The following is an 18321-nucleotide window of genomic DNA, read 5'->3' as shown; positions in this document are numbered from 1 at the left end:
TTTACAGTAATAACATTGAATGTTAGTGGATTCAACTCTCCAATCAATAGACACAGGTTGGCAGAATAGATAAACTATAACTATATGCTGTGTATAGTAGCCTCACCTTAGACCCTGTTCTAGTTTGCTAGCTGCTGGAATGCAACACACCAGAGATGGATTGGCTTTTAATAAAAGGGGATTTATTTCGTTAGTTCTTCAGAGGAAAGGCAGCTAACTTTCTACTGAGGTTCTTTCTTCTGTGGGAAGGCACAGGGTGATCTCGCTGGCCTTCTCTCCAGGACTCTGGGTTCCAACAACTTTCCCCAAGTGATTTCTTTCTGTGTCTCCAAAGGCCTGGGCTGAGCTGCAAGTGCTGAGATGAGGTATGCTGAGCTGCTTGGGCTGTGCTATGTTGTGCTCTCTCATTTAACCACCAGCCAATTAAGTCAAACATCATTCATTGCAGCAGGCACACCTTCTAGCTGACTGCAGATGTAATCAGCAACAGATGAGGTTCATGTACCGTTGGCTCATGTGCACAGCAATAGATCTAGGCACCTTCACCTGGCCAAGTTGACAACTGAATCTAACTACCACAGACCCAAAGACACAAATAAGTTGAAAGTGAAAGGTTTGAAAAAGATATTCTATGCAAAAGATAACCAAGAAAAGAGCTGGGATATCTATACTAATATCAGACAAAATAGACTTTAAAAGTGAAACTTTGTAAAAGACAAAAAAGGACACTATATTAATAAAAAGGGGCAATTCACCAAGAAGAAATAACAATCATAAATATTTATGCACCTAATCATGATACTTCAAAATACATGAGGCAAAAAATGGCAAAACTGAATGGAGAAATAGATAACCTCTACAATAACAGTTGAAGACTTCAATATACTACTCATCAAAGATAGAACCTCTAGACAGAGGATCAGTAAGGAAACAGAGAACTTGAATAATATGATAAATGAACTAGAATTAACAGATATATTCAGAATATTGCACCAGAAAACAGCAGGATATATATTCTTCTCAAGTGCATATTTTCGTTCTTGAGGATAGACCATATGTTGGGTCACAAAACAAGTTTCACTAAACTTGATTGAAATTATACAAAGCACTTTATCTGACCATAGTGGAATGAAGCTGGGTATCAATTACAGCCAGAAAACAGAAAAATTCACAACTATGTAGAAGTTAAATGGCACACTTTTAAACTATCAGTGGTCAAAAGAAATTGCAAGAGAATCAGTAAATATCTCAAAACAAGTGAAAATGAGAATATAACATACCAAAATGTTCTACCCAAATTGATCTACAGATTCAATGCAATACCAGTCAAAATCCCAACAGACCACTTGGCATAAATCGGACAGCTAATTATCTATTTTATTTAGAAGGGTAACAGGCCTCAATTAGCCAAAAAAACATTTTGAAAAAGAATGAAGTGGGAGTACTCATGCTTCCTGACTTTAAAGCATAGTATAAAGCCACAGTGGTCAAAACATCATGGTAGCTGGCATAAAGATAGACATATGAATCAATGGAATTGAATTGAGAGTTGAGAAATAGACTCTCAGATCTATAGTCAATTGATTTTAGACAAAGCTCCCAAGTCCACTCAACTGGGACAGAATAGTTTCTTCAGTAAATGGTATTTGGGAGAATTGGATATCCATAACCAAAAGACCAGAAGAGGACCCCTATGTGCTGGTTTGAAAGGATGTATGTACCCTAGAAAAGCCATGTTTTAATCTTAATCCCATTTTGTAAAGGTAGCCATTTCTTCTAATCCCTATTCAGTACTGTATGGCTGAAACTTTAATTAGATTATCTCCCTGAAGATGTGACTCAATCAAGACATGTCTCCACCCATTCTAGGTGGGTCTTGATTACTTCATTGGAATCCTGTAAAAGAAGAAACATTTTGGAGAAAGCTTGAGAATCCAAGAGAGCCAAGAACACTACAGCACCATGAAGCAGAGAGTCCATAAGCCAGCGACTTTTGCAGATGAAGAAGGAAAAAGCTAGCAGTTGATGCTCTGATTACCATGTGTTCGCCATGTGAATTTCCACTTGAGAGAGAAACCCTGAACTTCATTGGCCCTCTTGAATCAAGGTATCTTTCCCTGGATGTCTTAGATTGGGCATTTCTATAGACTTGTTTTAATTGTTTTAAGCCTAAAAACTGTTAACTTGCAACTTATTAAGTTTCCTCTTTTAAAAGACATTCCATTTCTGGTATATTGCATTCTGGCAACTAGCAAACTAGAACACCCTATATCACACCATTTACAAAAATTAACTCAAGCTGGATGAAAAACCTAAATAGAAGAACGAGTACCATAAAACTCCCTAAAGAAAATGTAGAGAAACATCTCCAAGATCAAGTGATAGGTAGTAGTTTCTTAGAATTACTCCCAAAGTGCAAGCAAAGAAAGAAAAACAGATAAATGGGAACTCCTCAATACTGAATACTTCAGAGCATCAAAGGACTTTATCAAAGGGGCAAGAAGGCAACTCAATAGGAAAAATATTTGAAAACTACCTATGTGATGAGGGTTCGATATCAGTATATTTAAAGAAATCCTACAACTCAACACTACAACAATCCAACAACTAAACAGTGAAAAAGACAAACAACCCAATTAAAAAAATCAGCAAAAGATTTGTATAGACATTTTTCCGGACAGGAAATGCTGGTGGCTAAAAAGCACATGAAAGGATGCTCAGCTTCACTAGCTATTAGGGAAATACAAATCAAAACCACAATTATCATCTCGTATCTACTAGAATGGCTGCTATTAAACAAACAGGGAACTACAAGTGTTGGACAGGATGTGAAGAAATTGGGATACTTATTCACTGCTGGTGGGAATGTAAAATCATACGGCTGCCATGCAGTACTGTTTGACGTTCCTTAGGAAGCCAAGTATAGAGTTCCTTATGACCTGGTGTTCTAGTTTGCTAGCTGCCAGAACGCAATATACTAGAAACAGAGTGGCTTTTATAAAGAGGAATTTAATAAGTTGCTAGTTAAGAGTTCTAAAGCCGAGAAAATGTCCTAATTAAAGCAAATCTATAGATGTGCCCATAAAAGGCATCCAGGGAAAGATACCTTGGTTCAAGAAGGCCAATGAATGAAGTTCAGGGTCTCTATCTCTCAAGTGTGAAGGCATATGGTGAACACAGTCAGGATTTCTCTCTCAGCTGAAAGGGCACAAGGCGAGCAAGGCGTCATCTGCTAGCTTTCTCTCCTGGCTTCCTGTTTCAGGAAGCTCCCAGGGAGGCGTTTTTCTTCTTCATCTCCAAAGGTTGCTGGCTAATGGGCTCTCTGCTTCTCATGGCTATGTCGTTCTTCTCTGCTCTCTCTGAATCTCTCACTCACCAAAATGTTTCCTCTTTTATAGGACTGCAGAAACTAATCAAGAACCCCCAAATGGGTGGAGACACGTCATCACCTAATCCAGTTTAACAACCACTCTCGATTACATCACATCTCCAGGGAGATGATCTGATTACAGTTTTGAATATACAATACTGAATAGGGATTAGAAGAAACAGCTGCCTATACAAAATGGCATTAGGATTAAAACATGGCTTTTCTAGGGTACATACATCATTTCAAACCAGCACACCTGGCAATTCTGCTGCTACTCAGGATATATTAACTGAAAGCAGTGACATGAACAGACATTTGCACACCAATGTTCATAGCTGCATTATTCACAATTTCCAAAAGATGGAAACAACTTAAGTGTCCATCAACAAATGATTGGATTAACAAAATGTGATATATACATTTGGTGGAATATTATTCAGCAATAAAAAGGAACGAAGTTCTGCAGTGTGCAACAACATGATGAAACTTGAGGGCATTATGTTAGGTGGTATATCAGACACAAAAGGACAAATATTGTATGATCTCACTGATATGAACTAAGTATAGTAGTTAAACTCATAGACATCAAATATAGAATATAGGTTACTAGGATATAGAATGAAGCTAAAGAATGGGAAGCAGTTGTTTAATATGTATGGAGTATTTCACTAGGTTGAACTTAAACGTTTGGAAATGGACAGAGGCGATATTGTGAGAATCACTAACAGTGATGAATGGTATATGAACGTGGTGGAAAGGGAATGTTTACAGTTAAGTATGTCACCATAAGGAAAGTTGGAGGTTAAAACATGGGAATGGACATATAACAAAGTGAATCTTTTGGAGGACAGTGTCTGTGATTAACTGTGCAAATATATAAAAGTTCTGTTATGAACTTGAACAAATGTACTTGTACAAGGAGTTAATAATAGAGGGGTACATAGGAAAAGTACCTATTGCAAACTATGAACTGTAGTTAATGGTAGTATTTTAATACTCCTTCATTAATAGTAACAAATGTAATACACCAATACTATGGGTCAGTAATAGAGGTGTCAAGGGGTATGGGAGGATTTGGGTTTTCTTTTTATTTTTTTGAAGTAATGAAAATGTTCTAAAATTGTTCATGGAATTGAGTGCACAACATATGATGATACTGTGAGCCAGTGATTGTATACCTTAGTTTGTATGGTGTGTGAATGTATCTTGATAAAACTTCATTAAAAAAAAAAAAAGCCTGTTCAGATTCCATTTACAGTTTCAAAAGAAATGTTGACTGCAGTTTGGTTTATTTTGTTTTGGGGGCTTCTTGCCTTGAACCAAGAAGCCAGTCTGAAGTTAAGCTTACGTGTATCTTTTCCACTGCTTCCCTGAAACGTTCCCTTACCAGAGGTGGAGGAAGCAGTAAGCTACACTGAGAAGATATTCCTAGTCTAATGTCTAGTGAGAAAGGACTAGTTAGTATCATTAGTTGTATTGAGCTCATTACATTGAACAGTTTATTTTAGAAAGTCACCAGGACATCAAAACAATTAGGGAAGAAAACTGGGGCATGTTTTCCCTTGAGGAAAATTTCAAAGTTTATGGTATATATGGGATGATTCCAAGACTAGGGTGCTCTGAAAGAAAAATCATATGAAGAAACTTGTAGATGCACAGAATGCTCTGAGCAGCTCAGATTTTTAAATAGATGTGAAGGATTGGTAGACGGAAGGAGCATGTAATAATAATCCAGTTTTACAGTGCTAAGTAGACTTTAAGAAATAAACATTTAAGAATTTTCTTTTTGACAGATCAGAGTTCAAAAGGAGCTAAGGCTCACCAAAATGCTTAACAGAACATAAAATGCTTATAAGGCTGCGTTTGGAGTAAGAGCAAAAAGAAGGAAAAGGTTGATTTACTATTTGAAGTTGTTCTTTATGTTAACTGTTTACAGAGAGAAATCAAGCCTACATCATTCTTATTTTGCTTCCACATCTTCAACTAAGAGAATTAATTTTCTAACATAGGTAAAACAAATAATCTGAAATGGGGGTAATTAAAACACCCAATAGGTGAGAAGATAGGGTATCACTCACATTAAGCGAATTTAAGTTTTCAAGACTTAAAGGAATTATCTCCCAGGAGTTGAAGGGACTCTCAGATATTGTCTCAGGGATTTTGTCAGTAATCTTTGTGAAATTATGGAGAATGTGGAAAGCGCATAAGAAGGGAGACAAAAGTCCCAGCTTCCAAAAGGGAGAAAAGTAGATCATGAAAACTCAAGCCCATTTTCCCTAACTTTAAGCTGTGGCAAAGCTTGAAAAGATTATTTAAAACAAAAAGAACAACAATAACATTGTGAGTATTTAGACAAGAATGGGGTCAGCATGAATCATTGTGAATTTATAAGAAAAAGATATACTAAACTGACCTCATTTCTCCTCCCCCTCCCCCTTTCCAGTTTTCCTTCTGTTATTGATTTCTAGCTTCATTCCATTGTTGCAAGATAAGGTATTTTGTATGATTTCAATATTTTCAAGCTTATTGAGACTTGTCTTATGCTCTAATATACGGTTTATCCTGAAAAATTATCCATGTTACACTTGAATGTGCATTCTGCTGTTGTCAGTTGAAGTGTTTTCTATATATATGTTCTAAAAGTTTGTTCAATCTAGTTGCTCTATAGCGTCGTTCAAGTCCTCTGTTTCCTTTTGATCTTCTGTGTAGATGTTCTACCCAATGTTGAAAGTGTAAATGAAAGTGGTGTATTGAACTCCCCAGTTGTTACTGTAGAACTCTCTATTTCTTCACTCAATTTGGTGTTTGCTTCATCTCTTTTGGGGGTCCTGTTGTGTATATCTGTTTACAATTGTCATGTTTTCTTGCTTAATTGACTCTTGCCAATATAAATGTCCTTCTGTGTCTCTTGAAATACTTTTTGACTTAAAGTCTATTTTTCTGATATTAATATAGCCACCCCAGCTCTCTTTTGGTTGCTATTTTCATGGAATAATTTTTCTGTCTTTTCACTTCCGGTCTTCTTGTCTCTGAATTTAAGTCTGTCTCTTGAAAACAGGCTGTAGTTGAATCATGCTTCTTTATCTGTTCTTCCAATCTCTGCCTTTTGTTTGGAGAGTTTAAGCTATTTACAATTAATGTGATTACTGATAAGGCAAGACTTGTGCCATTTTGCTAATTGGTTTTCTATGTCTTATACTTTTTTTGGCCTTCCTTTTTGTTTAATGCCCTGTAATAATGGGCTGTTTTGCATCCTTTCTCATTTCTTTTTGTATATATTTTTGAGATTGAATTTTTCATTTTAGTTATTGTATTTTTCAACTCTAGAATTTCTCTTTGGCTCCTCTTTATAATTTGTCGTTATTGAAATTTTTATTTTGTACATATATTTATTTCCTAATTTCCTTTCATTCTTTGTCCATGGTTTTGTTTTTTTTTTTTTTTTTTTTTGGTTCATTGATTCTATTTAAGAGAGTTGATCAAAGGTCTTTGATTAGTAATTCCAGAAATTGGGTTTCCTACAGGTTAGTTATCTGTTGAATTCTTCTTTTCTTGTGACTGGATTGTACTTTACTATCTCCTTGTGTATTTTATAATTTTTTGTTGAGAAGTGGACATTCTGAGTATTATGTTGTGGTCACTTAGTCCATCAGACCAAACAGCTGGAGGCGGAGAAAGATAGGAAAAGAAAAAAAATGTAACAAACTCCCCCCTTTCCCCCTAAAAAAAAGGTGCACTGTCTCCAAGTCTCTTGATGGATGTCAGCGGGAAACTGAAAGCTGTTGTGGTTAAGCCTGAAACTGAGGCCAGCACTGACTCTTATATCTCAAGGAACTGTCAGACCAAGAAACAAGCACATTCAGAAAAGAAAAACAAAAGTAAAGAAAATTAACTCAAACGTCTTGGTTGATGCTGGTGAGAGGCCAGAATCTGTGGGTAGATGCTAGCGGAAGGCTGGAACCCTTGCTGCTGAGAGGTCTGAAACTGAGGCCAAGCATCTGTACTGCTCCTTCAGGGAACACGAGACCTTCAAAAGGCACAAGAAAGAGAAAGAAAGGAAATCAACCAAAGGAAAAAAAGTATACTGACTTTTTATGTCCCAGTAAATGCTATGTGAAGCCAGAAGCAGCTTCTGTCTAGAGGACTGAAACTGAGGCTAGAATCCTCATCATACCCCCAAGGATTCACCAGGCATAGAAACATCCCGCGCAAAGAAAAGTACCAACAAAAAAGGTGTACTGTCTCTACTCCTGGTGGATGCTGGTGAGAGGCTGTATGCTGCTACTTCAGTGGGCATTACCGAGGCTAGATAGAATCCATGCTGGTCTCCTCAGCCCCAGCATTGGCCTGAATTTCCAGCCCCAGCATTTGGAAGATGTGGTTTTCTCTGTCTAACCTGGCCTCAGCCAATCGCTGCCAGAATCCAGGCCTCCTTTCTGGAGCTGCTACTGGTTCCATAGTCAGGGCTTCAGGGTGAAGAATGGGTCGTGATTTTTGGTCAGTGTTCACCTTCACATACAAAAATTGAAACCTTAGCAGCCTTTCCCTTCGTCTGGTGGTTCTAAATATCCAGTTTGATTTCAGGGTTACCACCTAAATTCTAATCTTCTTTGCCAGCTCATTCATTTTTCTGGCAGAGGGAGCAATCTGTAAACCTATTCTGCCAATTTGCATCTGTTACTCCCAGCAGTCTTTTTTTAGATAATGTTTTTGTTGGCCTTCTAATAATCCCACAAATGAGCTACCTATTCATGATATTTGTACTTTTTTTTTGTTAACAGATTCCCTAGAATTTTATCACTTAGGGAACCATAATATTATGTTTCTTTAAAAAAGTTTTTTTGGTTCCTTAAAACAAGGAAATATACCATGACTGTTATAGCTACTGTATTTTATTAATTGTTTGTCTTGAAAAATTCCAATCTATATAGTAAATTTATTAAACTTTTGTAATTGATATTTCATTGATGTTTGTAGCATTTTTTTTTTTTTTTTTTTTTTTTTAAGAGAGAGGGAGGAAGGGAAGGAAAGACAGAGAAGGAAGGAAGGATGGAAGGAAGGAAGGGAGGAAGAAAGGGAAACATCTTTAAACATTTTCTTGTTTTATTATATTTTGTTTGTTTGTTTGTTTGTTACATGGGCTGGGGCCGGGAATCGAACCGGGGTCCTCCGGCATGGCAGGCAAGCACTCTTGCCCGCTGAGCCACCGCGGCCCGCCCTGTTTGTAGCATTTTGTCTTCAACCTCAGAAAAGTATGAAACTTTTTTTAATGCTTTCACATTTCAAATAAAATATATTTTTGAAATTGTTTCTCACTGTTCCCCTTGCATCTGTTCATCTCAATGTTACTTCCAGAATCTCAGAAGTTGAGGGTGCAAATGGACTGCAATTTCAGTCCTGATAATTATAGTTATTATTCTTTAAATCTAGCTCTTTTTGCTTTTACTTTCCTCTCAGTCATAAGATCTCCTGGAAACTTAAAATAGAAATTGAGTTGTTTCCCCTTAAAAGACATCTCATGATGTAATCTGTGATCTATGATTTTATTTAACTTTGTCCTTTAATTACATCTGATTTCATGGTTCTGTTATTTTTACAGATTAAAATCCACTCTGGGTGGGCAGTGGTGGCGCAGTGGCAGAGTTCTCGCCTGCCATGCCGGAGACCAGGGTTTGATTCCTGTTACCTGCCCATGCAAAAAAAATCCAATCTGGGCTTTTAGCATTCCCTAGTCATCTCTACCATATTTTAAAGATTCAAAAAAAAAAAAGAAATCTTGAGTTTAAAAAAAGTGTTGATTCAGATAGTCTTCATCAAGAATAAAGGTATTCTTTATCTAAAGTAAATCTATTTCTGAGAACATGTTAGATAGCAGATTTTTATATGTTGGAGTATGTGTTACATTATTTTAAATGGATATAAAACTGTTGAATTCCTATTCAAAACTCTAACCAAATATCACTAAACACTTTTAAGGAGCTATATATATAAAAGTCACCATGATGTTTATTTTTATTGTCTAAGTAGGAAGAAGGTTTATTGAGAACACACATAGGAGGACATGCAGGCACTCTCACGGAGATAGACTTGAGGGAGGCGAGAGGCCATAGGCATTGTGGGGCCATTTGCTTTTTTTATAGATTATCTTTTCTTACTCCACCCCCCCTTCCTTGTTCAGGGCTTTTCTTCTACCCTCTCTTCTCTCCATGGTGGTATCTAGTGGTAGATAATGCATTTGGATTGGTTGGCTGGCTCTACCCTTCTCCATAGATGACTCACTCAGGTGGGAGTAATTTGGTTTCATCCTTCTCGGTAGATGACTCACTCAGGTGGTAGCTACTGGGCTTCAGATGGGTTGGCTACTGCTGGGGGTTTCCCTTAAGTGGTTAGCCCCTGGGCAGGGTGTGGGGACATGGGCCTTCTTAACCTTGATTAACCATCCTTGCTTAAGGGCTCTTTCATGGTTTTTTTTTCTTCTCCCTGTTCTAACCTGCCTCAGATTCCCCCTTGGAGAGTTCTCACCCCTTAATATTAAGGGGTGCTGAGGGATGATAGTCTATCTTCTGTAGCTGCTCCTGGCTTGTTGGGGGTGTAGGCCCTGCCTGATGGGGCATAGAATTTTCTTGGCTATCTTGTTTAAGTTGAGAAGGGAAGAGTTAAGCTGGAGGGATGGTTGGATTGGCTGAAAATCCTTGCATCAACCTTGGTTTGGTGTGAAAGGCTTCTAGTCTGGAAGAAATAAATTTGATGAGAAGCTTAAAAATGCAAGGGCCAGTTAATAACAAAAGGGAAATAGAAGTGACTGGACTTAGGAGCTGCTTTAGACAATTGGGACTGGGGAGGAGGGGAGGAAATGACCACCTTTCAGGTCCAAAAGTGAATCTTAGCTGGGAGGCTTGTTCCTGCTTAACTGGGGAATAAGAGAGTACTTGTGCTTAGTTAAGGGGCACAGGGATGAGGGTTAGAAGGGGCTTGATTGATGGGGCTGTGGCTTTGGCTGCCTTGTTGGCCGAGTTATTCCCTTGTGAGATGTTAGTTTATTGTTTTTGGTGGCCAGGGCAATGAATTGTCACTGTTTTTCTGTTAGTAAGAACACAGCACTTAAGAGATTATTTCTTTGCTGTGTTTAGTTGGGGTCCTACTTTTCCACCATGGGTTTTGTTTAATATTTATTAGAAAGCATTTACAATGCCGATCACCTAAATTTTAAAATACTTAATAAATTAATTATTGAGTGTTTTTCTTCAACAATGAGACAGTACAGTATTGATTATGAGTTAGGTTTTTCTTCTGCCCAGCAATAAGCAAGTACTGTAATATAAATTTAAAAATGAAGTAATATGATTTTATCTAAATTGGGCTCATTTTTGTGGGACTGTTAAACGCCTGGCAGAAGCAATCTCTGGGATGAGGAATTTTTTTTTTTAATACTCATTCCTGTAAATATATTTTAGTTTTCCTTCTTTTAATCACAAAGGTTGCCTCCTTTCTTTAGCATCTATTTTTAACAAGGCAAAACAGGACCTTTTTTGTTCTATGTTTATTAGTTTAGGGTCTGAATGTTATCTCTGAGCTTTAGATACACCCTGAATTTCCTGCTTATATTAACACCCTCTCATATAGGCTATGTTTATTTATATATGTAAGAAAAGATCAAAAGAGGGAGTTACTATTATGGAATAATAGTTAGAAGAATGAACTGATCCAGAATATATATTAAGCAACTAGCCATTTCTTATTCGATAAGACAATCTACTTTGTCTTAGCCAAGATCTTTTCTAATTATCTGAAGATAATGTTTGAACTGCTATTACTTTCATTTTAAATCCAACCCTTACTATAAATTGACTGATACCAGATTTCTGCAGGCCCTACCTTTTTTGCTTAATACTTCTTTGAGAACTCTAGTATTCCTCTATTTACCTTCCATTTTCCCCACAAATAGGAGAAAATCTTTTACTCTCTTATTTGTTCACATTGTATCTAGGAGTCAAGCAAATGCTTATTCAAGCCCATGATAGGCAAAAGTTCTGAGGTAGGTCCAGTTTGGCTTTTCCAAAGATAAACAGAAAGATGACCAGTGTATATGGAATATAGCTTGAGAGGGGAAAAAGTGAATGAGTTTGGATCAGAAATGGCCAGAGCCAGAATATATAGGACTTTCTGTGCCTTGTTCAGGAATTTAGATGTTATTCCAAGTGCAATGAAAAGTCACTGGGGATCTAAACAAATTTATGTTTTGAATTTCAACTCTGCTGTGTAAAGGGTAGGGATGGGAGAAACAGTAATTAATGTAGGGAGGCCAGTTAGAAGGCTATTACACAATTCCTGCGAGAACTGATGGTGGCTTAGAATAGGGCGGTTGTGGTAGTGAACAGTATGGTGGTATATGTTTTGGAGGTAGAGTTGCTAATTGGTTGAATCTGAGGGACAGAGTGGAAAGAACAAATCAAGGATGACCTCTAGGTTTGGGAATTGTTCTATTGGGTAGATAGTGCTAATATTTACTAAGATGAGGAAAACTGAGGGAGAGGAAAACATTGGGGAGTGTGGAATTAAGAGTTGCTTTGACTATCTGAAGTTTGAGGTGCTTATTTGATTTCCAAATTTATCCTGAATGTATATAAACTAATTTGATGAGTTTGGAGCTGGTAGAGAGAGGTCAGGGATGGAGACGTCCTATGAATTTGAAAATTATCAGTTTTTAAGTGGTATTTAAAACCATGAACTGAATGAAATTACCTTTGATATTTGTCATATTCTCTGTCCTATCCCTTCTCCCTCCCCTTCTATGTAAACACCTGCGCTTGTTATATTACAGGTACATATTTTAATTATGTTCCTATACTCAGCATTAATTACCTTCTTTTTACTTAAACATTCTGACTTCTTTTTCCTAATAACAGCTAAATGGTTCAATCACTAGCTTCTGTATTTAACTGGAGACATCACAGTTATATATTTTGTTTTGTTTTTGTTTTGTAGGCAAAGTCATTAATAAAGATTTGCGCCACTACCTGAGTCTTCAGTTTCAGAAAGGATCAGTTGACCACAAATTGCAACAAGTGATCAGAGATAATCTCTACTTGAGAACGATTCCATGTAAGTATGTGATGGAATAAAAGAAACAAGGCAGAAATAGCCTTGCTTAATTAATCAAGCATCTAGAAATAATTCAGTAGTATAAGTGGCTCATATGAAATTATAAGGACTAATTAGGGACGAAAGATTGAATGAAATTTGGAGAAGGGGAGAAATTTTCAAAGAACATTAGCATTTTTTTAACAATTAGAAAAACTAGAAAATTTTAATTGTAACAAAAAAATTGATGGCTAGAATTTAAGAATACGTATTTACATATTGCTAACTAGATTCTAAGAAATCAATTCTAAAAACTATGCAGTAAAAAGACTTTTTTTTTAACTTTCAATGCTGTATACACTAAGAACAAATATTTCTCTGTGAATTATTAGGATATTACTAGTCTTGAAATCTGCCCTCTCCCCAAAGAATTAAGGAACAAAAGGAAGAAGTATCTGGGGCCTTCTTTGGTAGTCCATCTTAAATTTTTGTTTGTATTGGTGGATCTCTTTGAGTCTGGGACCTGGTTGTCATTATAATGTTGTTTTTGTTTTTGTTTTAAACAAGTAACAAGAAATCACATATGCTTTAAGTTTTGGTTTTACTTAGCACAAGTCCAGGAGAGAATGGGAAGCAATAACCATTATATTTGTAACTCTTTGGAGATATTAGCTTTTATAATGTCCCAGGTCTCTTGATTCCCTTCTGTGGTTTAATCCTATACAGTGTCCATCTGTCACTAATTCTTCCTAATTCTCTTTTTAAATATCTATCCTTCTGTCACTGCCTTAGACCCTCACTCTTTTTTGCTTGGACTATTTAAGAACAACAACAACAAACAGCATAATGTAGTGGAAGAGTTGAGCAAAACTGAGTTCAAAATCCTGATGCTAATGTCTTGCCAGCTGTTTCACTTGGGCAAATTACTTAATAATCCTGAGCTTCAGACTCCCCATATATAAAATGAGAGTAATAAAACACACCTCACAAAGTTATTAGGATTAAAATGAGAAAATATATATAAAGCATTTGACCTAGACTATGAATGTTTTGCTCTTACCCCCATTTTACCTGGACCCCTTACCTCCCATGTTGCTCAGTCCAGCCACCGTTTCGGTGCACACCTGATGCTCGTTTACCTGTAGTTCATCCTTCAAAGACTCCCAGGGACTACAAGGTAAAGTCCATGTCTAGTATAGGAAAGTGTTTGATTTTTGTTTTTAAATCTTATTCCTGATCTATGATTTCCTCCCATGAACCCACCTTGTCATATTTCAGAATTGTAACTTCTGCCCTTTTTTTTGTTGTTGTAAAATATAACACATATTTAAAAAAGCATTCAATTTCTAAGTACATTTTAACAAGTACTGTTATAGAACAGATTTTGAAGTTTGGTATGGGTTACAATTCCACGATTTTTCATTTTTTCTTCTAGCTACTCCAAGACACTGGAGACCAACAGAAATATCTATATAATGATTTAGCGGTGATTCTCATTTGTTAAATCCTATTTTCTCTGTTATACTCTTCCTTCTCTTTAAATAACATATATACATAAAAACAGTAAATTTCAAAGTACATCACAACAGTTAGTTGCAGAACAGATTGCAGAATTTGGTGTGCAATTCCATAATTCCATAATTTTAGGTTTTTATTTCTAGCTACTCTAAGGTACTGGAGGCTAAAGGAAATATCAGTATAATGATTCAGCAATCATACTCATTTGTTAAACCCGACATTCTCTGTATAACTCCACCATCACCTTTGATCTTTCTTCCACTTTTTAGGGGTAATCTACTTTGAATAGGTTTTCTTCATTCCCTTCCTATGTTTTTATAGTTTAATTGTATATATATTTATAAAGCAAACAGCCATTACATATTGTACTCTCTCTTATAAAGTCATCATTTATTCTTTAAAAAAATTTTTTTTTATTAGAGAATTGTGGATTTACAGACTAATCATGTAGAAAGTACGGAATTCCCATAAACCACCCCATCACCAGTATCTTGCATTAGTGTGGAACATTTGTTACAACTGATGAAAACTCATCAAAAGTACTATTAACTCTTGTCCATAGTTTACATTAGGTGTGTTTTTTCCATATACCACCCTATTATTAACACATGTATTAATGTTGTACATTTCTTATAATTAATGAAAGAACATTCTTATGTTTATATTATTAACTGTAGTCCATCATCTACAAGATGGCTCACTGTGTTATCCAGTACTGTTTTATATTTTAATTTTTATTCTATTATTAAATATGACCTAAAGTTTCTCCTTTTAGCCACATTAATCTATATAATTCAGTGCTATTAATTACACTCACAATAATTTGCTACATCATCACGATCCTTTTCCAAACCTTTACAATCAACCGTAATCAAAATTCCATACAAATTAAGCATCAACTCTCCATTCTCTAACTATCCAGTAGTAACCTATATTCTACATTCTAACTCTATGGATTTGCTTATTAGTTCAGATCAGTGAGATCAGACAAGATTTGCCCTTTTGTGTCTGGTTTATTTCACTCAACTTAAGGTCCTCGAGATTCATCCATGTTGTTACATGCTTCAGGTCTACTGAATAATATTCTATCATATGTATATACCATATTTTGTTAATCCACTCATTGGTTGATGGACACTTGGGTTGCTTCCTTTTGACAATTGTGAATAATGCCTCTGTAAACATTGTTGTGCAAATATATGTTTGAGTCCCTGCTTTCAGTTCTTCTGGGTATTTCCCTAGTATTGGGATTGCCAGGTCATGTGGCAACCTGCCTTCCTGGGGAACTACCAACCTGCCTTCCATAATGGCTGCACCATTTTCATTCCCACCAGCAGTGAATAAGGATCCCAATTTCTCCACATTCTCTCCAACACTTGTAGCTTCCTGTTTGTTTAATAGCAGCCATTCTGGTAGGTGTGAGATGATACCTCATTGTGGTTTTTGTTTGCATTTTCCTAATAGCTAGTGAAGCATCTTTTTATGTGCCATCTGCACATGCCATCTGCATTTCCTCTCTGGAAAAATGTCTATTCAGATTTTTTGCTGATTTTTAAAATTGAGTTGTTTGTGTTTTTAAGTTGAGTTGTAGAATTTTTTTATATATACTGGATACTGAACCCTTCTCAGATATGTGATTTCCAAATATTTTCTCCATTGAGTAGGTTGTCTTTTCTCTTTTTTGACAAAGTCTTCGATGCACAAAAATTTTTAATTTTGAAAAGATTCCTGTATCTGTTTTTTGTTTGTTTGTTTCCTGTGCTCTGGGTGTAAAGTCCAAGAAACCATTGTCTAACACAAGATCCCAAAGATGCTTCTCTACATTTTCTTCTTGGTGTTTTTTTTTTTTAGTTCTAGTTCTTATATTTGGGCCTTTGATCCATTTTGAGTTAGTTTTGAATAAGTTGTGTGGTAGGTGTTCTCTTTCATTTCTTGCATATGGCTCCCCAGTTCTCTGTGTACCATTTGTTGAAGAAACTATTCTGTCTCAGTTGAGTGTACATAGCAGCTCTGTCAAAAAGTAATTGGCTATAGATGTGACTATCTATTTCTAACACTCAGTTCAATTCCATTGGTCAATATGTCTTTCTTTGTGCCTGCACCATGCTGTTTTGACCACTGTAGCTTTGTATTCTACTTTAACGTCAGGAAGTATGAGTCCTACAATTTTGTTCTCCTTTTTCAAGATGCTGTTGACTATTCAGGGCCTCTTGCCCTTCCAAATAAATTTGATAATTGGCTTTTCAGTTTCTGCAAAGAATGCCAGTGGGATTTTGATTGGGATTGCATTGAATCAGTTTGGGTAGAGTTGGCACCCTAATGATATTTAGTCTTTCAATACATGAACACAGAAAGTCCTTCCATTTATTAAAGCCTTCTTTTAACAATGTTTCATATTTTTTATGTATAAGTCCTTTATATCCTTGGTTAAGTTTAGTCCTAGATATTTGATTCTTTTAGGTGCTGTTATAAATGGAATTTTCTTCTTGATTTCCTCCTCAGATTGGTTATTACAAGTGTATAGAAACATTACTAATTTTTACACATTGATCTTGTATCGCACCACTTTCCTGAATTTCGTTTATAGTGTATAGAAACGTTACTGATTTTTGCATGTTGATCTTGTATCCTACCACTTTCCTGAATTCGTTTATTAGTGTTAGCTTTTTGGGACTTTCTATAGATAGGATCATATAATCTGTAAATAGTGAAAGTTTTACTTCTTCATTTCCAATTTGCATTTTTTTTATATACATGGTCTGGGAATCAAACCCACGTCTCCCACATGGAAGGCAAGCATTCTACCACTGTGCACCAGTTTGCCCGACACAAATTTCTTTTTCTTGCCTAATTGCTCTAGCTAGCACTTCCAGCACAATGTTAAATAACAGTGGTGACAGTAGGCATCCTTGTCTTGTTCCAGATCTCAGAGGAAAGGCTTTCAGTCTTTTACCATTGAGTGTGATGTTAGCTGTGGGTTTTTCATATATGCCCTTTATCATGTTGAGAAAGTTTCCTTCTATTCCTATTTTTCTAAGTGTTTTTATCAAGAAAGGATGCCTCATTTTATCAAATGTATTTTCTTCATCATTGAAGATGATCATGTAATTTTTCCCCTTTTGTTTTGTTAATGTGGTATAGTACATCGTTCATTCTTTATTCTATGGATAAATGCATATTTATTCTAACCACCAATCCTTATAATTTTTTTCCTTAATAATTGTGGCTGTCTAAAGCTTTTTCTCTGCTAGATTTCCCAGGAAGGACTAACAGAATCACTTTCACAGTTTTTCTGTGGCTTCAATACTTTAAAGTTTGTTTCGGTGGATAGAAAATATTTGGCTCATGTTTTCTTTCCTTGATTATCTTAAATATCTTAATCAGTTGTTTTCTGGCATAAAGCATTGGCTCTTGAAAGACTGACAATGATCTAATTTTCATTCCCTTGTAAGTAATTTGGTGTTTTTTGCCTGCATGGGGAGTTTCAGGGTAGCATTTTTAGTTTCATGAATCTAGAGCCCATTCTTCCTTTCTGTATACAAAGAAATAAGAATATGTACTTGTGCTTTCTAAGATCTTCCCTCATTGCTACCCTTTGCCATTTTTCCTTGGATCTTCTTTTTCATCTGCTTCTGCTGACCCAGACCTGCAGTTTCTCCTCAGTTTAGGGTTTTGAGCTCCTAGAAAGGAGCTGCATTTTATTTAGTTTCAGTTTATAGAGTCCAGATAGCTTCAGCCTTTTGAGATCATAATAGGCTGTCTTATTCAAAAACTGAAATTTCCAGGAACCAAGGAACCAATGACATGTCGGTAGTAGTTAGCACACCTAGTGGTCATATCTGCTCTGTAAATATCATTCTTCACTAAAAGACACCAGGCCTCCTTGGACAAAACTTTGATTCCAGTTATGAGGCAGTGACAGTATAAGATGAACCTGGAACATCTAATGGCACCAGAAAGTATATAAATGCTTTAAAATTTATGAGACAAATTAAGAAGACCCAGGAGCCCACAGACAAAATAAGACAATTTGAACAACAAAACTAAATAAGAAGAGAGACAGTTCATCTGCTGTGAAGAACTAACTGGTACTGGATACTATCCCAAATAATTAAAAATTGTACAAACTGTATGAAACAACTGTTTTCAGATACTAGACTAAAAGCAGAACAGAAATGTGATCCCTGAGAGAAGAAGAAAAGAGATTGCAGGTGACGGAGCTTTATGATTTCTCACATTTCTGCCTAGAGGCACTTTCTGGGCCATAGCACAGAAAAGGGAAGCCGAGGCAGAGTTCTTGGTCTCTTGAGTTCCAGAGACAGAACTGAGTTCAAGAAGTCTGATGTTTCTGA

General features: G+C 36.2%; 1 protein-coding gene across 5 annotated transcripts in view; it reads left to right on the top strand.

Annotated features, from left to right (window-relative positions):
- The window catches only part of MAGI3 (membrane associated guanylate kinase, WW and PDZ domain containing 3), a 321693-nt gene that overhangs the window by 178716 nt on the left and 124656 nt on the right, over window positions 1–18321 (top strand). For all 5 annotated transcript variants that reach the window (XM_077119815.1, XM_077119814.1, XM_077119816.1 and 2 more), the window contains one exon: window positions 12356–12472. In XM_077119815.1, the coding sequence (XP_076975930.1) occupies window positions 12356–12472 (117 nt within the window). The remainder of the gene's footprint in view (window positions 1–12355; window positions 12473–18321) is intronic.

This window comes from Tamandua tetradactyla, chromosome 11, assembly GCF_023851605.1.
Source record: "Tamandua tetradactyla isolate mTamTet1 chromosome 11, mTamTet1.pri, whole genome shotgun sequence".
NCBI lineage: Eukaryota > Metazoa > Chordata > Mammalia > Pilosa > Myrmecophagidae > Tamandua > Tamandua tetradactyla.
Note: the sequence above shows the minus strand (reverse complement) of the source record. Positions and strands in the feature narration are given on the sequence as shown.